Here is a 25,997-nt window from a genome sequence, read left to right as displayed (position 1 = left end):
CTAAAATGAGCACTTCCTGGATTTATAGTTGCCAGTAATGGTCAGAACTCTACTAATAATCCAATGGCATACCTGGAGCTGAGAGTTTATAATGAAAAGTTAACTTCTTCTGTTCTAGCTCTGCAGACTACATAACTCCTCTGTCCTCCTGCAGACACTGCTCTCTTGTGGCTCTGTCAACTTACTGCATCATGTAAACCGGAAAAATATTTGAAAACTGATTTTCCCATACTCCCAATTACTAATAAAAGTTAGGTGGTATTCGTTCATGAAAAGGTCTTCAGCTTTTATTTACATTCAACAAGAGTACACAAAAACGCTCCTGCTGAAATACAAATCAATTTTAAAATTCTAATTTAACTGGACAGCAGAGTTTACCTGGAGGTACAAATCTCTGAATATAAGAAATTAAGATTTTCGGCAAAACATAGGTTAACAACTTGAGTACTGATGAAAACAACTGTCTCAAAACACTGCCAACAACACATTTCTTTCTTTGTACAGAAAATTATCATCAAATCACAGGTTTTATGATGAATGATTCTGCCAAGAAAAGAGTACTATGTCCGGGTGCCCTGTCTCTTTTGGCTCTGGATCTTTCTCCTCAGCACCTGGTCAGGAATCAGATCTGATTCTTTCACATCTCCGTTCCCACAGCCCACCACAGGACAGCTGGAAGACACAGATAGGGCAGGAAACTAAACACATTTAAAGAATATCCAAACACACAAATATAATCTAAGAATTCACACAAATGTGTGAAAGTGTGAGTTAAAAACAAACAAACTCCGCACTGATACTTTTGAAGACTTGCCTGACAGTCACTATAGGGACAAGTACAACAGCATTTCATCAGTCATGCACCCAATCACAATAAGGAAAGCTCTGAAGTGCTGCCGCTATAATTAACGCATGTAAGGTGTGCACAGTGGCCGCAGTTAAGACTCAAAACAATAAGCAAGTTTCTTTTGACAACAACATAGACCAGGCACTGGGAGTTAATCAGTGTTCCTCTAGGACCAGCCACATTTAATTTTCTTCCGACATCAAAGCAGAATAATAAAGAAAATGTGAATTGAGGCAGACTGCTGGTCCCACGCCAGCACACCGAGTTGTTTACTGCCGCAAAACCTGACTCAACTTTCTAACAGTCCTCCGAGGGAGAGTGTCTTACCGGCATTTCTTTTTCTGGCTGTGTTTTGTTTTGATCAGGCCCAGTATGGCTCCTTCATCATAGTGGTGGTTACACTTCTTATTCTTCACTGGGTTCACCATTTCCACCTTGAATACAGACATGCAGTGGTGTATTGTATAATGAAACACACAAAGCAAAAGCACAATGCAGCTACTGAAACATCAAATCAAGGTGGTTTTCTAGGTTTTATTGATAGTGATTCTCAGAAATTGGTAGAGATGTAATAGGATGGAAATGGTCTAAATTAAGAAAAAGCATTCAGTGGGAATATGTAACAGCGGAAGTTGCTACCTGTGTGAGTGGGCAGGTGAAGTTGACTTGGCTCTGTGTAACAGCGATGTCCTCATCAAGCTCCTCCATGTTCTCTGCTGACTCTTGGTTGGCTGAAAACACAACGTGCATACAGTGTGTTTCCAAATGTCCAATCACAGTAATACATGATGGACTGGATCAACGACAAGATGGCAGGAGAATATTCAGCAAGGACACGGACATGGCTGAAACTAGATTTATAGAATACGGCATGTCCCAAATTCAGAGCTTTTTTTTAAATCTACAAAAAATAAGACACTGTCCACATGAAGATGACCAGAATTTACCACTGACATTGACAAATGCTTACTTCGGCAGAAGACACACAATTACACACATTTATAGTGGCTTAAGAGATTACACAGTTACCTACATACACTCACCCACTCATACAGTTACACAGACGTCTGACACACCCACAAATGAAGCACGCTCCCTTTTTTAAGCCCACGTTCACATCTACTGTTGTTGTCCCAGCGCAGCTGCAAATATCGAATAGTCAAAGGTCATCCTGTGCTCAAGGTATAAAAAAAAAAAAACAACTCTGCATGACGTATTCTAATTATTCCAACCAACAGGGTTTCATATTCTAGCCTTTAAGAGAGCAAAATGTAAGTTTCATAAATAACCCCTCAATAGGAACATGAGGTGATTTTTGCTGTTCACTCAATGACGACGTTTGATGGGTTAAACCTTCACAGAATACAACACTAGGCTGACAGTATATGAAATGATCACATAGAAGTCACTTCACTTCAAAATTTTCTCACGTAGTGCTACTTTTGGGACAGAGTCAGAGTGGGATAATAACATCGGTGCAGCAGTAATTTCAGTGATAATGTCCACAGAGAACCTAAAAATATGGAATTGTCTGTGTGTGGCTGCCTTTTTAATAAGGGTTATAATAAGGACAGCAATTACAAAGCAGAAAATAACAGCTACAGGATGATAGGCAAACATAATTATTCAACAGTAAACAAAGGGAGTTATGTGTTTCAAATTAAGCTAATTATCCTGAAAAACAGCACACATCCCTAGATTTCTCTCTCTCCTTGGCTAAGAAGCATTCCTGCAAGCACAGCTATTATCAAAGTCTAGTATATTCCCTTAATACACTGCATTGACTCTAGCAGTGCATAAATTACTATGACTGACTGACTATTTTTCTTTCCCCTCCGCAGGCCATACCTTGGTTGAGAGAGTTCTTGATGCTGTCCTTGAAGGCCGCTACTTTCGGGTGACTCTGCAGATCACGGTCAGAGATCCTGGCTGTTCTCTCTGTGAACTGCTCCTTCACTTTGGCAGACAGGCTGAACATGGCCTCTGGCTGCTGTGTAGTAACCTACAGAAAGTGAAGTAGGTGGGATATTTCCTTGACTTTTACAATTATGAATAACTTCAGAGTTTCCCTGACATTTAAAACTAATACCTTGACATTAAGACTTGCCACTCCAGAAAATCTGGGTGTACACAGCGTAGCAGGAGCCACCATGAGTGTTGTATGACCATCCGAAGAACCGATCTATATGCACTTTTTGTACATTTAAGTCCTTATCCCGTTAATGCATCTTGAGGCTGACCTGTTCATTTAGTATAAGGGCTTCCCCATTATACTGCTGAGGCTTTCCACTTATGTGAATAGACCGTGCCAGGTTGCTCTCACCTCCGCTGTGACTTGTTGCACAATGTCAACAAAGTAGTTAATTTCCCTGTCCAGCCTGGCACACTCCAGAAGCATGGCCTCCATCTCTTTGATGCCAGAATTCCCTTCGGCATCTGCAACACAACAGCGCACACAGTGATGGAAAAGGTATTGAGATCATTTCCTTGAGTAAAAGTTGCAATATCACACCATAAGAATACTTCAGTAGATATAAATGTCTTGCAATCAAAAGCTTTCATACAAAAAGAAACAGAAGTACTAGCAACACAAAAGTTATTGCTTATTTTGCAAAATGACCCCTGTGAATTGTATTATATTACAGTATCATTATTAAATTGACTTAATGTTGTAGTTGGTCAAGGTGTAGCTAATTTTAAACAGACCCCAGTAGCATAGTTTAGTATATAGCTGAGTTTGTAGTTAACATAGTAGGCCTGGCTATAGCATACAGTAGTAGTAGTAGTAGTAGTAGTAGTAGACGTAGACAGGAACTGTCATGTGAACTTACAGCACATTCACAAATTAAACACATTTGCACTCTGCTTATTAAAACGACTACATCTCAAAAAGGTACATAGTTCAAATAACTTCTGGGGTGTTAAAATATATTTTGTTCATCTTTCTACACTTATAAATACTTTGGATCAATATGTTTTGTGCTTTCATCTTTTTAAAATTTTGTGAGAAAACAAAAAATGTATACTATTATTTTCTATTGATCTAACTATTTCAATATTATCAATTCAATCAAATATTGTGGTTTACTGACTTCCTTAGGCTGTTATGGTTCTATGGATATGAAGCATTTGAAGATACTCCAAGAAATGACATCACAACAAGCAAAAATACCAGTGTAGGTACAGGCAGAATTCAAAGGGTTAATCTAAATAAGTTATACCAATGCATCATATTTTATAAACTTATCATGGAACTTAGACTAATAAAGAAATATATGTAAAGTTAATGCTAAAGTACACCTAAATTACCTCAATATTGTATCAGTAAATATACTTAAGTTACTTTTCACCCCTGTACTGCACGTATTAAATCAATAGTTCGATCACAACCAGGATTTCTGGGGATATCCCTGGACACGGTGTAGCGTTAGGTTAGACACTGACTGAAACATAAGCCTTTGGAAAAAAGCTAGTGAGGGTGACAAGCATTACTTTAGAGATGCAATATTTACCCTGAGCTTCCGCCAGGTCCATAGCCACATCTGTCACTATGTCCATTCCTGTCCCGATGTCCGCCTGACATGACTTCAAGCTCGATAATGTTCCGTGAACGGCGCTAAGAGACATTACGATGTGTATCTTTTATCCTCTGAGACTTCAGACACACCAAACGTTTGTCCTCACGTCCAACTAACTTAGCCTTAACTCACGTTAGCCTAGCTTGCTAACGTTATCTGCTTCTGATCTGATTAGCTTAACTAGCTAACTGTCGAGCTACTGTATGAATGTGAAGTAGCAGCTGTGTCAGCTGTACTTTAGCAATGCTATTATTAAGATACAAGTGAAATACATTACAGGAAAACACGCAAACCACCCGCCAATAAATAACTACAACGGTGGCTAAGGTCCGACTTCCGGGTGTATTTTTTCAAAATAAAACGCTAGACCAAATAATCCAATTATCAACTGAAAGGAAACAAAACAATGTATTATGAACATTCGTATTTATTCATTTATATCTATGTACAACCTATTATTAGTGCATTAAGACATTAATGGGTAATTAAATGTGTAAGTAAACAACTCAATGGGCGTTTTCATGGAAGACATTAAAGCACAGTTGTAAACCATGAACTGAATGAAGGTTCAACTATATTTAGCTGCTTCACTTTCAAGATTCTGGTAATGTGCATCCTAGGTCACTGTCACACTGAAGTGGCTTACTGGAACACTTGAACTGATCGAAGCAATCGTTAATCTTGTTAGTAACACCTGTACTTTTCCCAACATGACAAGTCAAAATGTCGGCAGTGAAAAAAAAGTCTATGGCAACAAAAGCATAATTTTCTGATGAAACGCTTCATCCAGGTCTTCACAGTATTGTTCTGAACTCATCAAAAATGAAACTGGGCACGTGGGCTTCGGCCACCTTAAGAATACAGAGAAAATAAAAATAAATACACATTAATATCCCACAGTACATACAGTAAAAATGCGAGACATAGTCCTAAAATGTCTATAGCTGTGTCTCATTCAGGGCATGGTGCTGTATTATTAATCATTTCTTACAGCTGATATGTATTACATCTTACAGTAAAACAATACACCTGCGAAATATATTAAGGTAGAACCATCAAAAATAAAAGCCCAAGCTTCCCTACAACCCCTAGTTAATGTAAATTGTTGTCATTTGCCACATTTTTACAACATTACTAAGGCTAAAGTTGGCCTACCTTGCGTGACAGTTTTGTGTACTTCACATAGTCTTCCAAGAACATCAGTGCTCCCACCACATCAGAAGGCATATCAGGGATCTTCTGACTATGATTAATCAATCAATTGTAAGTTCATAAAGCCATAGCAAGATACATTTCTCAAAACTACTCAGGTAAAAGAGAAGCAATATCTTTTCTACAAACTATACAAAAGAAATTGTTTAAATGTGTTATTGTAGTAGTTATTCCAAAGTAGCCATGTTTGTTTGTTTTTTTACCTTGTGCACTGCTCCATGATAGAGCGTATGAACTGACCAATAAGAGCCAAGAACTGTTGTGTGTATCTGGAGTGGAACTGCTTGAGCAGGGTGAGCAGGCCGAGCACTAGCGGAGGCCAGTCAACTGGGTCTGTGGCTTTCCTGCAGGTCATTCCTGGGGAAACACAAGACATCAGTCGTGTGGTCATTTACATGTGGATGCAGTCTTACACACCATTAAGTCTTGAATACTGAGAGAAAAATCCACCACATAATTTATCACAAATATACCAAGAATCTAGTGCTCTCACGTTCCAAGTAATGACTTCCTATATTTCTCAGAATAACTATGACTCTGAGCATATGAGCGGTAAAGGTTCCTGCTGAAAATGACACCTACCATTATATATCAATAAAACCACATGTGGCTCTGATGATGTGATGGATAAACAAATCTAGAAAATTAAGCTTCTTTGAAACACCAACCATCACAGCCCACTGGTTAGACCTGTTGAAACTCATAATTGTACAACTCATCAACAACAGTAGGATAAGAGCTGTAATATAGTGCTGAAATTTTTAAAAACATGCCTTGGTTTTTGCTGTACTGAAGTTTAGGCAGCTGAGCAATAATAAACAGGAAGCTGATGATGGGGAAGTAAGGTAAGCGCTTTGTGGTGATGTAGATCTGTGAGAAACAAACAGAAGAAAAATGGTCAGCGCATTTTGCAATGTAAAACGACCGATGGAGACAGAGTGATAAACAGAAGACGCAAAAAACACAGGTGAACTTTTGGGGTTTCTTTTGAGGTTCTGAAACTTAATTATTATTTCAAACACTAATCATATTATCGTGTGAAAAGCAACACCCGTAATCTTCAGACCTTGTTGAGGGGGTTGTGAATGCCAGCAGCCTCCAGGTAGGCAGTGATGTCATACAAAAGAGTGTTGTCCTCTTTAGGATAGGGCAGGGATGGATCCTGATAATGAGCTTCAATGTCAGCCAGCAGGGACCTGGCAGGGTCACAACAAGAGTAACATTTAGCAGTAATTATTGATCGACTAGTACTTGTGCTTAAATTCTAATTAGGAAAAGTCACATCACATGTTTTCTTCATACATCAAACAGCAAGAGCATTAACATTAAGTCATTAATATACTACTAGTACTTGACAAAAGAAATGGTAATAATTAGCATTTACATACTGTATTATATAAGTATATCATAAGTCCAAATGCCATAAATATGAGAAACATTCCAGAGCAACATACAGCACCTGAGTATCTCTTCATAAAAGTATTACTTTCCCCTCAACAGTAATAACAACCACACTGTAACACAATTACAGAGATGTTAGAGAAGTGGTACTGTATGCTCTGAGGTTGTGAAACTGGACTGACTTGTTGAGGTTTTCCAGGGCAGCAGCCAGGTGTTTGGAGTCAAACTTGCAGGAGTCGTTCAGCTCATTAGCGATCTGCTGTCTGAGAATCTGCATCTGACCGACCTACAACAAAAACATGTATTTAACATTATTTTTCATCATGTTCCCATTGGCAGATGGCAGACAATGAACAGCGGCATGGAAATACAGGAGAGAGACAGTTAATGTTTCATCTTCAACGAATGTACATACCATGAAAATCTAAATTCACGTTATTAATAATCATTTTCTTTCTACAACTTTAGATAATATCATGGACCAGTACCTTCATGATGGCCTCCAGGTATGCACCCCAGATCTTCTGGGTTTTGGCCACAGCACTGGCATACACTTTGCTGGCATTAGCTGTTAAAGAAAAAACAAATTGATTCTTCTCAAGGAGCAACAATACCCTGTCGGTTGTAGGATTTCCTAAATGAATACTTACCCACGATGCCCTGGACTGGGTTGACAGCACCCAGCACGGCTTTAAAAACATCCACCACAGCTTTGTCCCTCAAGATGGTTTTCTGAAGCATTGTCAGGAAGTTCTGATGGGAGAAACAGGTTGCCAACAGTGCAGATATATATCTGGTATGCATACAATGTGCACTGAAGACACTATAAAAGCCCTTACAGACGCGGAAGTGGTCTGTTACTGGTAGCTTTGTCGCACAGCCTGGAAACTTTTTTTATATGCTAATTACCTGAAGTTCCTTGACAATCATGAAGCAGAGCAGGCGGTCTAGCCCATTAAGGCCAAATGTACCCAGGGTGTTCTGGATCTCAGAGAACAGCCTGTTGTTGGTGACCTCCTGGTGGCTCTTCAGGTCATACCATGTGTTCAACGGGTCGATGTAGCACGTTACCCTGTTGTAAGGACCAATGTTTGTTAGGGTTAAGTAAGATTAAAGCCCGGTTCTTCTGAGAGAGAAATAAATACTTCATAGGATTGCAATAACTCTTCTAATTTAATTTCACAGTAATAATTAAGGAAACATACTTCGGATCAGTGATTCGGAGGATCTCTCTGCAAAGGCGACCGATGAAGGTGGCAGACTCATCCACAGAGGGAAACTTCGGGATGGGGATGTGGGTGGACTGGTGCACACTCTGCCAGTCCTGGATCTGATTGGAATCAGGGAAAGAACAAATCAATCAACTTTTTTTACTGACAAATACACAAAACCACAGCATTACTTACTGATTACAGAGCGTTGAAGTGATGTCAATATTAAGCAATATGATCAGAAATAGTAAAAAGCATTCTACTGTCTTGAGCCTGACCTTGGTCCTGAGGAAGCTGTTGCATTCCTGTTCCACATTGTAGTTGATGATGCGGGACACTTCCTCCTGCCAGATTTTAAGGCCGTAAATGCTGACGTAGTCCTGGATGTACTCAAACGACCGGTAGAACCCATCCATGGTGGCCGCCATCTCCTTCAACTTGGGCATCAGTTCACTAGGCTAAGAGAGGGGGAAAGTTTTGTTTAGTCCCATCTTTTAATTTTCCACTGCTGTTATCCTTGATCGTGGTTTAAATTGTATTGTGAGCAAAAGCTGCAATTGTCTTGTGTCCTGGAGAAACATCTCCAGTTCTATTAGTAATTCAGTGGTTTGATTTGACACACACACTATATATGTCACAAACTTGCACTCAAGATTGCGCACACACTTAAAAATATAAAGCATAAAACTATGAAACACTCGACCAATCTTACGTCTGACCTTAGCCTTGGGGTTGAAGATCAATCCTTTATGCAGAGCATAAGCTACCCTCTTCACCAGCTCCTTCCTGATGCCATCCTCCAGAAGCTGCTTAGGATCCACCTAAAGCATCACAGTGTGTCAGTAAGGTAAAAAACACTATAGTAAATTACTCTTGAGATGCACTGTGGAAGCTGTGCCCACGACAAATCCCTGCCTGCATGTTAGAACCTAATATTCTATCACCATGCTAAAAGTAAAGGTCCAAATATCACATCATCTACCTTAATGATACCAACTAGAGTGGTCTTCATCATCAGGATCCCCTCAGTGAAAATGGAGATATCATGGGTGAATTTAGCCACCTGTAATCACACGCAGAAGAAGGATGTTTAGGCACACAACTTTATAGAATCCAGTGAACCTTAAATTAAAATCAGTCCAATGTCAAATTAATAGGATAAGATAAGAATATTCAGCATCAATTTGTAGAAAGAGAGGTGAATGCCAGCAGACATTGTACTTAATAAATGAAAGATGATGTTTTGTTTAAAATTGAAATTCTAGCCAAACTCTTAACGATCCTGTTTAATTTGAAGGCATTTGACCACATTTCAAAATATGTCTTTTCAGTATCTGACTGACAAATTCTAATGAATGCAATTCAAGAAAGCATCTGCCTGCTCATTCTCTTTCTTTTCTAATTAGCATTTCACATCAAAAGCTGTGTGAGATTGAAAAATGTTCAGCAATACCAGCTAGTGTGATTGCCTCAGCTTCACATACAGCAGATACCTCCTTTTGATTTCATAGAATATCAGAGGGTTGTTTTCATTAATTCAATGACAGTCTGAACAACACTCCAGGAGCTACATGCACATTGTAAAGTGTGACTTGTTCAACCACAACAAGTTGTTTTACTTCGTAGCGAGCCCCGAGCTGGGAGTAGTCCTTTAGCTTGTCCTTATCTAGCCGTGTGGGCACCTCCATGATGTCGTGGATCTGAAGCTTGATGATCTTCGCCAGAGAGGTGAACATGCTCTCTGGGATGATCTGCAGCACCTGTAAACAAGAAGATAAAAGGCCCAAACTGAGCATCAATCTAGCGTATGTTTGAGAGTTGTTGTTTTTCTAAAGACAGAAGATTCGAGATTAGTCTTCAAAAACAGATGGTACTCGATGCTGCAGTTGAAAAATCTTGTGTACACCTAGGAGAAGCAAATCCTTTGGGATAAAGTAACATGGCATGTGGCTGATGAAACCAGAAGGTAATAGCATCTTAAAGGTACACATTCTCTATGTAGCTGTTTTTTGGATACATATGCCAAACAGATGGTTGTAGAAACATTAATCAAGATGGCAGCTGTGGCTGCAGAGTTACTGAACAACACTTTGCAACATGCAGAGTTCATCTGTTATGTTGTGAAACTATTTCAAAACCATGTTCATTTGAGTACCACCTCTGCTAAAAACCTTTAGATACAGGTGTTACTTTTGTAAGATTGTAGGTAATAACATTTAATGTGGTGTACCTTCCTGACATAAGCCACCAACTCTCCAGAGTAGAACTGTGAAACGCTCAGCAGGTCATCACTGTTGGCCTGGTTGATGCGCAGCAACGGAAGGTCCAATGCAGATGCCAGCTGGTCGCACAAAAACACACACACACGATGGATTTATTTATTGTTATTATTCTTAAGTCTATGTCTGAACACTTGCGCATGTGTGTTGGACACAAATAGTCCCCACCTTCAGAAATGTGGCTCTCAGTTTGGTAACCATGGACGGGTTGACTCTGATGCTCTCCTGCATAATTGATGTGAAGCTGCAGAATAAAACATAAGGCAGAAGAAACTACTGAAATCTGCTATACAGACAAAAAAAGCTAAACACAACCGAGTTAAATAAAAGACAAAACAACAGCAGCACTGTGGTCCTCTTGATGGTTCATACAGAAAGCCAAGCAGGCTGTCTCACTGTCTGTGGCTGACCATGTGAAAGTTAGTATCTGCATGCCACTGAGGACCTTCTAAGAGAAAATAATGTGAATTAGCGTGAAAGTACAAAATATGCCAGAAAACTGCACCTGTCAATTATTTGCCACGCATAGGACAGGTCTCCAACTATCTGCATGGTAATGAGGACTTCTTCTTTGATATTGATGGTACGGATCATTTGGTGCAGAAACTTCCTGGTGTCAGCCAGAAACTGGCAGACCTGCAGGTTAGACTCCAACTGGTGGAACTCCTGGACCTAAAGGCAGAGAGAAAAACATCTTATCTCTATAAACACACATAACTGTACACAAAACACTGCAATCACATATCTGTGTCCAAGGATTGTAAGCACTCCGGGCAGTCTTATTTTCTTGATGTTTAAAAAAAAAAAAACAATTCTCAATTGGCGCTTAGTCAATTTCTGGCTCATGGGGATGATTTGGTACTGGACCAGAAGACTGTACCCATGGACTAGCTTATTGTCTAAACAGTTATCAATGGCTATATAAATAAACATAACCCAGTGTTTGCAATTTTTGTGAAGTCATATTTGTTCCATTTCTATTTTTACAATAGACTGTGGCAGGATAGACAGGCGAAAATGAGGGCATTACAATCCACTGAGCCAATAAGACATTTCCATTATGTATTCTGATGTGTCTCTATTTATATGCATTTCATAGCGGTTCATTTTGTCTCTTTGTTTTGCCAACATTAGCATGCATTTCTCTTGGATTCCCCTTTTACCTATATGCATGAAGCTAAGGCAATCAAAGTAACTCTGGAACTGCAAATGATTCAAGTATAAGTACCACATTCAAATTCAAAGGTCCAAAAAAGACTCCACTGAAGTTTTTGATAATCAAATTGATGATGGCCAGCACTCAAATCATCATTATCTTGCTCACCTCAACAAGAGCCTGTATGAGCTGAACGGTCTTCCTCCCAGCAGCTGTAGAGTCCTCGTAGTTCAAAGACTCAATCTGCTTTGAGATTTCTCTGAACCAGGCTTGTAAGTTCTCTGTGAGGAGTAATATAGGTGTGTAGTACAAGTGCAGAAAAGTATTTTTCAAAAGTAGTAGTTAAGAAAAAGGAGTCTCTCATACTAGGGCTAGAGTCGCAACGGAGGAAGTATGACTGATGTAAATTTAATCCGCCTCTCCCTGCATGTGTGTCCTTGATGCATTTTTTACATGTTGTTTCCCTGCCTCAACATTTTTCTGAGCAGCTTCAAGTTTAAACTCAATTGTGTTCCAACACTGAAATAATCCATGACTATTCAAAGTGTGAAACACTGCATGGCTGAGGTTCCTCCAGTCACAACCACTTCCTTGCTGTGTGTGTGTAATGCTACACCTTATCCATCCGACAGTGTAACTCACCATTTTTCTCCACCCTGGTAAGAGGTTTGACGCCAGAGAAGACTTCAGCCAGCTCAGTCATTCTCTCTGACCCCTCTTTCTTATAGCTCTCCCATTTGATCTGCTTCTCTGACAGCATCTGCTTGAACATCTGGAAGAGGGACAGAACAGATGCTGAGTCGACAGGGAGGGATTAGTCAGATGAGATGTGTAATGAGAACGTTAAACGTGTGTCCTATAGACAGGCTAGCCATATGCTGTCTCACTGTATATGCTAATAGGCGACAAAGCAGACACACCTAACGAGAATCGCAGTTGGCTGGATCACTTAGGAATTATTCTGGCATTCATTTCACACTTTTACTGTCTTAAAAAGAGAGAAGCCCAGTGTGTTCCTTGTTTTTTTCATGTTTTCCCGGTCATTATTCACATCATCTACTACTGAGAAGAGACTCACCTCTTTGAGTGTGAACTCAAACTGAGCAGTGTCCAGCAGAAGCTGGAACAGGATCTTGGGTTTGTACTTTGAGTCGTAGAGCACTTGGTCTTTGATCTGACGCAGTCGCTTGTTGTTTGGATCATAGGCTGTAAGAAAATGACTAGTTTGAGTGAACTGTAAATTAAAAATCAATTTCTGTTATCATCTTAATTCCAAAGGTAAAATCATGCATTTGAAAGTCTGGGGCAATGTCCTATAAGAACCTCAATTTCTACAAGGAAACTCTGCCCAATATTCTCACCTGACTCTGCAGAGTGCAGCATCAGCCAGCGGATAGCAACATTGCAGTCCCTCAGACAGTTGAGCAGTTTGGGAATGTTGTCCAGGATGATCTCCTCTCTAAGGAAACCTTCCTTCAGCAGCTGCTGCACCTGAGGCCTCAGGGTCTCCATGCCAGCTGCATATCGATTGGCCTAAACACACACATAGTGCCATTTTATTATTCATTCACTTACTCACCAGCCACTTTATTAAGTACACCTGTTCAATTCTTGTTTAAGAGGTCATATTATACTCATTTTCAGGTTCAAAATTTAGGGGCTGTACCAGAACAGGTTTAGATGGTTTCATTTTCAATAAACACCATATTTTTTTGTCATATTGCACATTGCTGCAGCTCCTCTTTTCATCCTGTGTTGAATGCTTCGTTTTAGTTGGAATGATACATCTTGCCTCTACATGATCTTTGTTGGAAGTTGAACACGCATAGTTCCTAGTTAAGTACTACTAGCCAATCAGAATGCTTGCATCAACTGTTGTTAAGTTGCATAGTTCAAACTACTTGCGACCGAAAAGAGCTTGTAATGCTTTTAGGCATGAATGCCGGGTTAGGGCGCAGAACAGCCGAGCTGCCGTCACCCTGGATCTTGAGACACAACGGAGCTACAGAGAGGGCAGCCAGATCGCTGATCCTCTTGACCGATGTCAGAGCCAGGAGTAAGGCAGCCTTAGCCGAAAGGAATCTCAGGTCTGCCGGGCTTGGGTTAAGGCGCGTAAAACCAGTGCCAAATCCCACTGTGGGGCAATAGGCCGCGTCACCGGTCTGCGCCTCCGCACCCCCCTAAGGAAGGGTGGGAGAACACAGTCCTGTCCCCGAAGCCCTTGTGACAGGACGAAATGGCGGCAGTGTAGGTTTTAACCGTACTGAACGCCAGCCCCCTGTCCATGAGCAACTGGAGGAACGAAAGCACCGCTGGCAGTGGACAGGTGACAGGGTCCGTCCCCTGGTCCAGACACCAGCGTTGGAAAGCTGACCACTTAGAGAAGTAAGAGGACTGAGTGGAGGCGGCCCTCGACCCCTGGATGGTGCGAACCACCTCCCGGAGAGACCTAAGCCCTCCAGGCGTCGCCTCTCAGTGGCCAGACCCAGATAGGAGCAGGTAACTCCTGATTGAACCCCCCGCCTGAGAGAGAGCATCTCTGAAATGCTCAGGGAAACCATGACGCGCTGGTGCGCTCCGGGGCCACCAGAGTCACTGCAGGCGATCCAGAAGGTGCGGGATCAGCCGCACCGGCGGAAAAGCATACAGCAGCCGGGGAGGCCAAAGGGTGCTGCGTGAAGGCGTCCACTCCCAGCGGGGGGACGTCCCGCGGGCTCAGTGAAAACCAAAGGGCGCACTGAGCATTCTCCTTGTTGGCAAACAGATCCACCTCTGCCCTGCCAAGCTGGTCCACCAGATCGGGATGGAGGCACCACTCGTCTGGGCGGGGGCCCCCCCTCGACGTGATGTGCGCCCCTCTGTTCAGCACACCAGGGATGTATTCTCCTCTGATGGAGAGCAGCTGAGTGCGCGCCCACAGGAGCAGCCGCCTGGCCAGACCCAGCAGCTGCGCCAAGCGCACCCCACCATGATGGTTTATGTAGGCCGCCGCGGCCCTGTTGTCAGTGCAGACCACGTGCTGGTCCCGCAGCAGAGGGGAGAAATGTCAGATCACCTTCCACACCGTGAGGAGCTCCAGCACGTTTATGTGGAGAGGCCTGCAGCCCTGCCACACACTTGGAAAAAGTGCGCGGGGCCAGGGAGTAACCAAAGGGCAGGCGGTTGTATTGGTACTGGGCACCCTGGAATGAAAACCCAAGAAACTGTGTGGCGGGAGGGACCACACGAGGTAACATTGTCGCCCTCGTGGGTCCCCTGCCGCATCCCCGGTGGGGGGAGGGAGGCAGAGGCAGACACAGTCGCCGGGGCACAAGGTGGGGCAGCCACACCCGTGAGCCCGTAACCATGCCGCTCCCCCGACAAGGGGAAGGCAGGGACAGGCAACAGAGGAAATGGTCTGTCTGCAACATCGGAGCCAAGCTGCATGAAGGCCGCACGGCCAGCTGCAGCCGGTCCACACAGTGCGACGGCAGCCACTGACTTCGTAGAGACAGCGGCGGGCCGAGGAGGAAATATTCTGCTTGTGACATTGGAACCAGAGTGCATGAAAGCCATCCGGCCAGCTGCAGCCTGTCCGTGTTATGCCACTCCTCTGGTGAGGGGAGGGAGGCAGGGGCTCATCGCCGCGCTGCTCGACCGGCAAGGGAAGAGGGCGGGGGAGGCGTACATGTGGTCTGAGGCCAGCCACCTGACCATGTCAGGGAGGGGGGCAAGGGGAGAGAGGATGTGCAACTTTGCAGCAAGCCCAGGCTGTTTGTTAGCCATTCGGCTACACAACTGGCTCAAACAATGTGGGGAACAGACAGCAGTTTTCCTCAAACTCAAGAGCAGCTGTCTGTAAAGTGCAACACTAGGTCACGTAGTTTACAAGAAACAATTCTCCCCAGCGTCACTGTCGCCTGCCGTGCGGAACGTGTTGGCACACACTTGATGCCGTACATCACACATGTACAGCGCACAACACAGCCTGTCACACACCTCTGGATGCGGCAGTAGGGACTGCGTCGGTGATGCTGTGATTATGCACGAGCTCGCAGCCGGGCACAATGTCAACAGCATCACACATTGCCCGGCAGATTTCTTCTTCAGAAAAATATCTGTACCGGGTGTGTACATGTTTGGTCCGCACAAAGCGAAATGTCCACTGTCGTGGTCTCATACAGTTTCTGTGGGGAGGGGTGTGTGAAGGGACCTCTGATCGTGAACAGAGTGTACTGCTTGTTGCTTTGCGCTTCAAGCTGCAGATTAGCCACTTGGCAAACGGCAGCTGGCTCACAGTGTGGGAAATGTGTGCTTGGTGTGGCTGGTTCAACTGACAGGCACAGACAGCATTTGTTCAACAACTTCTACAAAAGGAGCAACTAGATTTCACACAGCTTCTTTTCGACCCATAGCTTTCCAGTGGTCCGCTCTAGTGATGTGCAGCTCTATACTGAAGTATTGATATTTACGATCCCAATGTCTCCTGCTCTAGTATTGATTCTCATATAAAAAGATTGATATTTAAACTCAGTAATTTGGAGTGAATGTTTATGTTATCATAAGTAACTTCCTGTCACCGGAATAGTCTAATTATTCCCGGTTAGGGGAGGGAACTACTTCTCCTTCCGCCTGTCAGTTGTGTGTGCACTAACGCTCTGTAACAGAGCCGACTGCTGCAGCCCTTTATTTACATTTCCCGCTACGAAGACTGCAGAGTGACTATGGCTGACCGCAAAAGGAGTCATGTCTGGCTGTATTTTAGCTGCAAAAGAGGAGCAGTGACGCTGTGTGTGATGTGTGTGGAAAGACAGTGAAATACAGTGGTAACACTACAAACCTGGCTAAACAACTGAGATTAAGTCACAAGAGTGAATATGATGATATAATGAAGCGGCGGTCTGAGGAGGTGGTCCAGGGCGAGAAGACGCAAGGTGCTAGGGCAAGACAGACTTCAATCAGTGAGTCATTTGGCAGCGGCAGATGTTATTCAGGTACAAAGAGATAGTGTGATAGTCACGTTATCACTGACAGTGGGAAAGTTATTCACGTCTGTTAAGGCTTTAGTTTTTTAATGTTCAAGAGTTCCCCGGAATCCCAGCATTCTTGCAACAAGCTAACAGAAAGCAGTTTGTTCAAATAGATACCAGTGAAACATGAAGTAAGTTAGCCTAATGAAATGAAAATAATGAGTAGCTTTCCCGAGATCAGTGTTAAGAGTGTATTGACAGAGGCTGCATATTGCCTATAGTTAAAACTAATAGGATTTAGAGGGATCTCTTTTGTCCCCATGGCCATCATACTGTACAACAGCTCCTAGTCAGGGCAGGGAGGACAATAGACAAGAAAAATTTCTACCTCTATCTGTACTCTTTACTTCCATCTGTACTCCATTTGCACTGCACTTACTGTTCACTGTGACTACTGTGTTATAAGTTAATTTTATTTTAATATAGGTTTAATGCATGTATGTTTTGTATGCTGGATACTTGAATTTCCCTCGAGATAAATAAAGTATATATCTATCTATCTATCTATCTGTCTTTAGCATACAGTGCAGTGTGGCGCCATCATTCAGTTTGCCCTGTGTTTCTGTGTTGTTTGTAGATGATTCTCCAAGAGCAGCAGCACTCACAAGGAGCCTGGGAGAGATGATTGTAAGGGACCTCCAACCTATGTCTGTAGTAGAAGATGATGAATTCCAGGCATTTGTAAAAGCTCTTGACCCAAGATACAAACTCCCTAGTAGAAAGAAAATGACTGAAACATATCTTGTTAATATGTTTGATGAGAGCAAAGACAAAGTAAGAGCAACTTTGCAAAATGCTCCAAGTGTTGTACTTACCACTGATATGTGGACTTCAGTGTCCACAGAGGCGTACATGACTATCACACGTCATGTAATTGAGAATTGGCAAATGAAAGTTGATCCAGTCTGTAGAAACCCGCTTTTCAGTTTTGTGCGAATTCAGTTTTCTACATGCTGGACAGGCTGCATGAACAACATGAAGATGTGACCACAGTCCTCTGTCTTCTAGGCAGGAGTGAATTGTGCAGGCCCTTTGAGGAAGTGACAAGGGCGAAAAACATGTTTCAGTCTCCAAAGTGATTCCTCTCGTGTCTCTTCTTCAAAGAGCTGTAGCAGCCTGTAAGCATCAGGGCAGCTCCGTTGCCACACAGCTAGCCCAGCAGTGCCAGCGCAGATTTGCAAGCATTGAGACTGATCACTCTCTAGGTGCTAGTACATTTCTGGATGCTAGGTTTAAACACCTTGGATTTCAAGACAAAAACAATGCTGAGGGAATGAAAAAAAACGACTTTTCTCTGAGCTGAAGGAAGTCTACCAGACAGTAGAGTCCACTCCCACTCCAAGAGCTTGGAGTGGGAGTTGGACTTGGAGCTCCCAAGTCATTGGCACCTACTTCTAGCTCTGCCTCAGTGCCTAGCCCCCAGAGTCTTGCACTCGCCCCAGACTCAGCTGCAACAAAAGTAGGGTTATGGGCAGATTTTGACACACAATTTGCGTCTTCCCAACATCACCGGTCAGCTACCACAGACTTAATAATTGAAATGCGTCGTTACTCAGAGGAAAAACTGATTCCCCCGGACAAGGATCCACTTGTTTGGTAGCAAGAGCATCACCAAACCTTCCCAGGCTTAGTACTTCGGAATTGTTGCTAGTTCTGTGCCTGCAGAGCGGATGTTTACAATGGCAGGGGAGGTAGAGAGCAAAAAACGGAACAGACTGAAGGGGAAAACTGTAAACATGCTCTTATTCCTAAACAAAAACCTGTGAATAAGCAGTTTTCAGAACAGGCTCAGGTTTAACATTTTCAGGGGAGCCTAATTTACTTTTCGTAAAAGAAAATTGAGGTAATGATTTTCAAATGTGCCTGATTTACATGTGTTGTAAAGAACAGCAAAAAGTGGATATGGAATATTTTGTGACAAGATTAAGAGTCAAACATTTTTTTGGCTGTAATTTTCAACCTGTTTTACAAGTCTCTGAGATTTTCTTTATAATTAAATAATATGAGAGTAGTTTAATATGTTTTAATGTGTCATTATGTTTATTATTGGTAAGCCTACTGTCCACTTTTTTACTTTAAAGTAATTGTCACATCACACTACAAATAAAATGCGTAAAAAGTATCGGCAATACCAGCCTGGATATTACTTGGTATCGAATTTAAGTGGTATCGCACATCACTAGTCCGCTCTGACCGACGAGATTGGCCTGCAGCAATGAAACCGGTTGCTAGATGTCATTAGCCGCAGCTAATGTGGTGCAACGTGGACACATGGGGTCTCCCTGGTCGGCTGATCCAGGGAGACCGCATGTCAGCTACACATTAGCTTCCTGTTAGCTCAACGTTAGCCTGACGGTAGCATCGCCGCGGCAACATAGCAACGCCGAGGCCGGCGTCACCGGAGGTTGGTACAGGGGAAGCGGGGAGCCGCTGCGGGATTCCTGCTCATTCGATAGTAACAGGTCGAGGGCTTCGTCAAGAGAGTGGGTGGACCGCCACGCCACCTCATCCTCACCGGCAAAATGATCCGCCCACCGCTGCTTCTCTTCGGGGGAGAGAAGGTCGCAGAAGGAACAGCGTGAGCCGGGGGGTTGGAGGTTTCCCCGGCAGGACGAAGCCCGTGTCACGGACGCCGCACAACCGTACTGATGTACCGGCGTCCCGCCCCGCTCGGGCCGACTTGCTAGAAGACATCGCTCTTCTTTTCCGACAGGAAGTCTTCTGCTCTTTAGACAGCTCAGTGCTGACGAAAAATGGAAGCCGCAAACTGTCTCTCACCGTTGTATGCATACATGGTGTGGATGTAGGAGAGGCCCACGCTGTTGAGTGGGCGTAGACTAAAATTCTCAGTGCCGCGCAGGCGCGCGAAGAGGGTAAACACAATAGCGATAGCCTTTTAACTGCATTACTTCTGCCTCAAATCAACGGCGTAGGCTACGGGGCTACGCCGTCGCCTGACGTGGACCTCTTCAAGGCTCATTTATGCCATGCATTTATACTTGTGCGTAGGCGTGTCCGTCGTTCTGCAATTACACCCCCCAACGGTAGTCTGCAGTAGCGCTACAGCGTCCACTGTGTTGACTTTTGCCGGCCGAGCAGGCCAACTTCCGGTTTAGCGCTCCGCCATCGTAAATGGGGGTAAAATTGTAAACGTGCGGCTGGTGTAGCCTTTTCAAATGTTACAGTGCGAATGGATCACATTCTGATAGCGAAACGAGTCATTTCGCTCGGGTTGCGACGGTCAAATATATTAATTCACTGTGTTACAGCCGCCGTTTTGGCCAAGCGCGGGATACTTCCAGTCGGCTCTGAGGCATTGCGCGGCTACCAAGCTGACCAATCACAGTGCTTACGGTCCACGTCGACTCGACGTGTAGTTACATTTTTGAGGAGGTGCACGTCAGGCGACGGCGTAGCCTCTGCGTAGCCCCGTAGCCTACGCCGTGGATTTGAGGCAGAAGTATAGCCCTCACGGACTTCCCAGGAACGCGCCTCAAAGTCTGTGATGGTGGACATTGGGATTGGGCCATCTAGTTGTATTTCGTATAGGCTTCGCCCTCTAAGGCGGACTGTCAAATCGTCAAGTGTGCGAGGGCTCTCTCGCGGACATTTTGAGTCCTTTATAGACCCTTCTCGTAAGTATGCATTTCTGCAGACTATATATTGTTGAAAGTTTTCTTAACTTAAGATGGTGCATAGAACACGACATCAGAGGAATGTAATCACCTTATTACACACTTCTTTTATTCAACTATTTATTTTAGTTTTTGCTTAATGATGCTATTTGACCAACAATAGTGTATTGATTAATACAAATATATATTGACATTTAGACTGCCTTTCCTCCACTCTGTAGGGCGAGAGCCTGCAGGACTTAAAAATAAGGCAAAAACAAAATAAAAAGTGTGCTACGTGTTTCAGCGTCATCAAGGTAACATGATAAAGTGGCAAAGTGCTGTCCCGTTCCCGTTTACAGCATTTGGAGCCCATCACTTTCCAAGCGACATCAGTAAAGTCTGTGATGGTTCAGGGCTCAGGGTTTAGGGGAGACTTTGGGATTGGGGCCCTATCAGTTGCAACCAAGGGATTCATAATAGTGTTGACACAAAGATACTTGCAGACTTTCATCCATGTGTTGTCACAGGGATCAAAGGGAAATAGCTAGACTACAAACAAGCTGTTTTCAAGCAATTCAGAGCAGTGTGTTCTGTGGGAGATCAGAACTCCCTTTGGGCTGGACTTTGGGCTTTTTCACTTTGCAAATCTATTACACATTCAAATTGAAATCTGCTTTATTGGCATGAATGTATAACAACAATATTGCCAACATTATTAAACAAAAAAGGTATATAACTCAATAAAGGAGAGGGAAAAAGCTAAAAAGCATAATATGACCTCTTTAACACAAATGTCTAATCAGCCAATCACATGGCAGCAACTTAATGCATTAAGGTATGTAGACGTGGTCAAGACAACTTGCTGAAGTGCAAACCGAGCATCAGAATAGAGAAGAAAGTGACTTGAACGTGACATGGTTGTTTGTGCCAGACGGTCTGGTCGTATTTCATAAACTGCTGATGGGATTTTCACACAGAACCATCTCTGGAGTTTACAGAGAATGGTCCAAAGAAGAGAAAATATCCAGTGAGCAGACGTTGTGTAGATGAAAATGCCTTGTTGATGTCAGAGATCAGAGGAGAATGGGCAGACTGGTTCGAGATGACAGAATGGCAATAGAAACTCAAATTACCATTCATTACAACCCAGGTATGCAGAAGAACATAGTCTTGTCTGACGAGTCTCAATTTCAGCTGTGACATTCAAATGGTAGGGTCAGAATTTGGCGTAAAAAAACATGAAAGCATGGGCCCATCCTGACTTGTATCAACGGTTCAGGCCGGTGGTGGTGTAATGGTGTAGGGGATATTTTCTTGGCACACTTTGGGACCCTTAGTACCAATTGAGCATCGTTTAAACGTGACAGCCTACCTGAGTTTTGCTGCTGACCATGTCCATCCCTTTATGACACAGTGTACCCATCTTCTGATGGCTACTTTAAGCAGGATAATGCACCATGTCACAAAGCTCCAATCATCTCAAACTGGTTTCTTCAACATGAAATTGAGTTCACAGCACTCCAGTGGCCTCCACAGTCACCAGATCTCAATCCAATAGAGCACCTTTGAGATGTGGTGGAACAGAAGATTTGTATCATGTAGCTCACAAATCTGCAGCAACTGCGTGAAGCTATCCTGTCGATATGGACCAAAGTCTCTGAGGACCGTTTCCAACACCTTGATGAAAGTATGTCACGAAAAATTAAGGCAGTTCTGAAGGAAAAAAGGGGTCCAACATAGTACTAGAAAAATGTACCTAATAAAGTGGCCAGTGGGTGTACATGTACTGTATATTCACCGTTTTTTAACTAACTTTTCAGGACACGTTTAACAATGTCTTTGTAAAGTCACAGATTTGATTAAAATCCTTGTGGTTCAATTTAGATTCTGCACTGTCACACTGGAGGACTTACACATTCTGTAAACACAGTTATCAGTACGTGCATGCAATAGAGTGCCAGACTGAAGGACTGTAAATTGACCATGTTGAAGACTGTGTGACATTGAAGCACATCCAATTTGTTAAATACCTGCTCTTTGATGTTAGCAGAGTCCAGGGTGTAGTTGAGAGCAGTCTTGGCTGCTTTGTATGGTTCCCAGGCCTCCACCAGGTTCACTGTGATCCCCATGTAGATACTGATAACCTGCAGAAAGACAACACAAACACTTCAGTACAACATTCACAATAACAAATAGTTTATTATATAATAGTTGATAAAGTTTATATTCATTCTGCGTCTACCGGCATGACATGAGTGAACAGTCCTACCACAAAAAAAAATGTCTTACCCAGTTGTCAGGGAAGTACTTGTCCACTATCTCCCTCATCTTAGCCTGCTGGGTGTGCAATATGGAGGGGCTGAAGTAGAGGCAGACGTACAGCATGGCTGCCTGGTTAGCCAGCGCTGTGCTTCGATGCTCTGGTAGAGGATACGCAGACACCTGATGGACAGGAAGAGAAATGTGATTTTAGGTCCAGCCCAAGACTATGGCTGTAACAGTCTCATAAAATCTGTAACAAAGACAAACTTAACTTCTGATGAAGTGACAAAATTTGTCATTATTGAAAGTTCAAAGTACCGTTCGACCAAAAGCTTCTCACCTGGTTGTATATGTCGTCCGAGCGCAGCCTCCCAATGACCATGCTAATAAAAGTGGTACTAATGGGAACTCTCTGGAAGTAGCTCTCTGGATAGTTGGCTGGCCGTTTGGCTCCAGGCTGACTAGAGTAGCCGGTGCTGCGCAGGAGCTTGCAGATGTCATCCAGGTTGGAGTCGGCTGATGAACGGGCAGCACTGAAGAAAAAGTTAAATAAAATTATGGGAGACAATTTAAAGACTGAGGCAAGTGAGGACAAAAGTTGTGTGTTATTTCTTGGCATTATTAAAACTGGGTAAAGTATATTTTGATTATTGCATAATTTTGTCATATTGGATAAAATTTTCTAATCAGTTCAATTCAACGTGCTGCTGTGTGTTCTCCTTCTTGACTGTCTGTCATTCAAATAGGTTAGCATTATGTTTATATGTAATCTAATACTTGATCTAGAATAACATCTCAAAACACTGCGAAAGGAGTCAATAAAAAAATAGGTGCATCCACATCTTTATTATAGCACATTTCAAACATAATGATATGACAGGGTGATATTTCATGGGAGAAGCAAACGGAAAGAGATAAAACGATATCAGGTACACCAGACTCGACTTTGCTGTGAGCAAGCTCACTGGCTAACGAGCATATTGAGCACATAGAAGATGTGAGTCAGCATGTTTCGTGTGTGTGCGTGGGAGTCACAAGCGCACCTGTATCTATAGTAGGAGACAAGCATCCTCTCTCTGACCTCCCCTTCAATTTTTTGGTCAATAGCCAGCAACATGACTCCATAAAGGTAGAGAGCCTCACACTGGGTGGAAAAGAAAACATACACATGATCATCATCAACTTCTATAGTGTCTTCTCAGTATGTTGTGTTAATATGTCGTTTTTAGGGCCAGGCATGAAAATCAATCTGCAAGTCAGCAAGACAGACAGTTATTTCTGATATGAACTCATCACAAACATATGATGTAATGTTAGCATGTTCCTGAAACTGATTTGCATTACCTACCAAAAGCTGTTTCCCATCCTCATTTATAAGCACAGTCTCCAGGGTTTGCTGAATATAAACACCCTCATGTAGGTCATCCAAATATCTGGAGAGGAGAAAATAATACATTACTATCTTTTAATATAGTCTGTCTTATGTTTCATGGTGCAAAAAGGAGAAAAGTAGGTAGAGGGAGGGAGTGTGAATCAACCTCAGGGGGTGTGATTTTATTATCTATTTTAAAAGGACAGCTGAAAACCTGTTTTTGTTTTCTGAAGAACATTTACTCTTAAATTGACTGAACTGGAACAAAAAAAGAATAAACAGCCGGGTCTTGTCTTACCTGTTAAGATCCACTATGTATTTGTGGACACTCTCAAAAGCCAAATAGAACCTTGACAGAATCTCAATGTTGTTCTCTCTAAACTCTTCATCCAAGTCTTGAAGCTCAGGTTTGGCTTCCAGCTTCCCCTCGAAAACCTCTGCACCCTGGCAAAGAAGCAACATCTTGAATTGAGTGCAACTGATATTCAGTTAATACTCACGTCTTTATAAAAATGTAAAGTCTAAATGTAAAGATAGGTGTTCCAATAAGAAAGCAATAATTTTCATAAACCATACATAGAGCTCAAATATTAGTTTGCATCCTGTATTACAGGAAAAAATAAGAGCAGCTCTATGAAGCCAATGCTGATGTGCAGTTAATAGTTGAAAGGGTGAGACTGGCCAAAAATGTCTTGGAACACCTGCCCCAATCAAACCCACACCTTAAAGTAGCTGAAGTCACAGACAATGTCTCCATATTTCTGCTGGTCGCTCTTGTCTTTGAGCCTGAAAACTGCAGGGATGAATTCAGAGAGGCGCAAGAGCTCGGCAATGATGGCATTTCCTCTAGAAACTATCCTGAGGATGGCCTGGCCGCACAAGTTGTTCTCCGCCAGGAAGTCCACCATAGCGGCTGGAGGAAGACAAGGACGAGGATGCACAAAACAGCCGCACCTTGGCCCTGTGTTTTTGCAGTACAGTGACAGCTGGGATAATCCAGCTGAAAAGAAGAAAGCAGGGAGGGTGTGAAAAAAATGGCTTTATCAATTTAACACTGTTTTTATTTTTACTTTTATCAACATGGCAGACTAGTTTCATCTGCCCTGCTGAAGTGTCCTTGGGCAATACATTGAATGCCTGCCATCACCTAGACTGGTCCTGACATCTGACTCCTGCTGAGAGAGGCAAATAGAAAGAGCAAACTCCCAAAGGGTTTAGGTAGTAGCTTATTAAAGTAGTATTACCTTTAGTTAATTTTTAGTTTAGAACTTTGAGGTTTCTCGCCGGAAATACAGTAACGTTAAGACAAACACAAATTTTAATTATTTTTAACGTTAGCCCTAAACTGTCATTTTAACACCCCTAGGTTTCACAATGTCCAGGCTTCTTGAAGAGATATAAAAACGCTGAAAACGCTCTTTTAGCTTTTAATAGGCTTGTTGTTTCTAAATGGAAGAATTTGAGGAGTGTAACGTTACGTTAGTTATTAACTGGTCATGTATTAGCTAACTTGAATGTTTGCTCTTTCTATTACAACCAAGCTAACGTTAGCATAGCCTGCTCGCTACTTTGATTAAGTTAGCCTTAACGCTGCAGACGACAACACATAAAGCGATGCCAACATACCGTTGTATACTAACTTTTCTTTACGTCTTGCTGGTTTTATTTAAATTGCCGTAATGTTTATTAGTCCAAGACTGTTGAAAAAAAGCTTGCCTCTTTGGATCTTCTCTTCCCTGTTTACTTCCTCATGACCAACCACATGACTCTGCCGCTGGGTGTGTTTGATTTCGTTCCTTCATCGCGCCGGAGAAGAAGAGCGGTAACAAGTATAGCCCTTGCATTGACTTATACCACCCAAAGTAAATTTGCCCTATTTTGAGAGGACTCACAGTGATGCTAGTGTAAATCAAGAAATATGTGTATCATCCCGAATCACTGAATTAACTCAATTCCACAAAGAAAAAAATGGGTCAGGTAGGCCTATGGGTTGACAGTGCACTGAAGTCCTGAAACTCAATTACATGTTTCTCTAGATGGCGACAGAGATCCA

The 25,997-nt window shown here is 42.8% G+C and overlaps 2 protein-coding genes across 3 annotated transcripts; both read right to left on the bottom strand.

The window, feature by feature from the left end:
• Window positions 1–261: 261 nt before the first annotated feature.
• Window positions 262–4,712, bottom strand: nsmce2 (NSE2 (MMS21) homolog, SMC5-SMC6 complex SUMO ligase). The gene is made up of 6 exons (XM_046044750.1): window positions 4,360–4,712; window positions 3,171–3,283; window positions 2,696–2,849; window positions 1,487–1,578; window positions 1,175–1,281; window positions 262–672 (listed from the first exon to the last, which is right to left on the bottom strand). The coding sequence occupies exons 1-6, from the start codon at window positions 4,472–4,474 to the stop codon at window positions 561–563; spliced, it is 693 nt and encodes a 230-aa protein (XP_045900706.1). The 5' UTR covers window positions 4,475–4,712; the 3' UTR covers window positions 262–560.
• Window positions 4,713–4,836: 124 nt separating this feature from the next.
• Window positions 4,837–25,739, bottom strand: washc5 (WASH complex subunit 5). Of its 2 annotated transcripts, none has more exons than XM_046044749.1 (29): window positions 25,661–25,739; window positions 24,667–24,944; window positions 24,243–24,388; window positions 23,921–24,005; window positions 23,616–23,716; window positions 22,913–23,105; window positions 22,600–22,752; window positions 22,341–22,454; window positions 13,046–13,217; window positions 12,763–12,890; window positions 12,327–12,456; window positions 11,853–11,965; window positions 11,034–11,200; window positions 10,697–10,772; window positions 10,480–10,590; window positions 9,869–10,009; window positions 9,232–9,312; window positions 8,969–9,070; window positions 8,528–8,707; window positions 8,244–8,368; window positions 7,948–8,110; window positions 7,689–7,791; window positions 7,527–7,606; window positions 7,221–7,324; window positions 6,704–6,833; window positions 6,411–6,507; window positions 5,841–5,994; window positions 5,581–5,668; window positions 4,837–5,276 (listed from the first exon to the last, which is right to left on the bottom strand). In XM_046044749.1, exons 2-29 carry the CDS (start codon window positions 24,850–24,852, stop codon window positions 5,220–5,222), a joined length of 3,480 nt encoding a protein of 1,159 aa, XP_045900705.1. In that variant the 5' UTR covers window positions 24,853–24,944; window positions 25,661–25,739; the 3' UTR covers window positions 4,837–5,219. The 2 variants fall into 2 exon arrangements, with proteins under 2 accessions (XP_045900705.1, XP_045900704.1); XM_046044748.1 differs by having other exon boundaries at window positions 25,571–25,682.
• Window positions 25,740–25,997: the final 258 nt, after the last annotated feature.

This window comes from Micropterus dolomieu, linkage group LG03 (assembly GCF_021292245.1).
Source record: "Micropterus dolomieu isolate WLL.071019.BEF.003 ecotype Adirondacks linkage group LG03, ASM2129224v1, whole genome shotgun sequence".
NCBI classification, from domain to species: domain Eukaryota; kingdom Metazoa; phylum Chordata; class Actinopteri; order Centrarchiformes; family Centrarchidae; genus Micropterus; species Micropterus dolomieu.
This window is presented reverse-complemented; position numbering and strand designations above follow the sequence as displayed.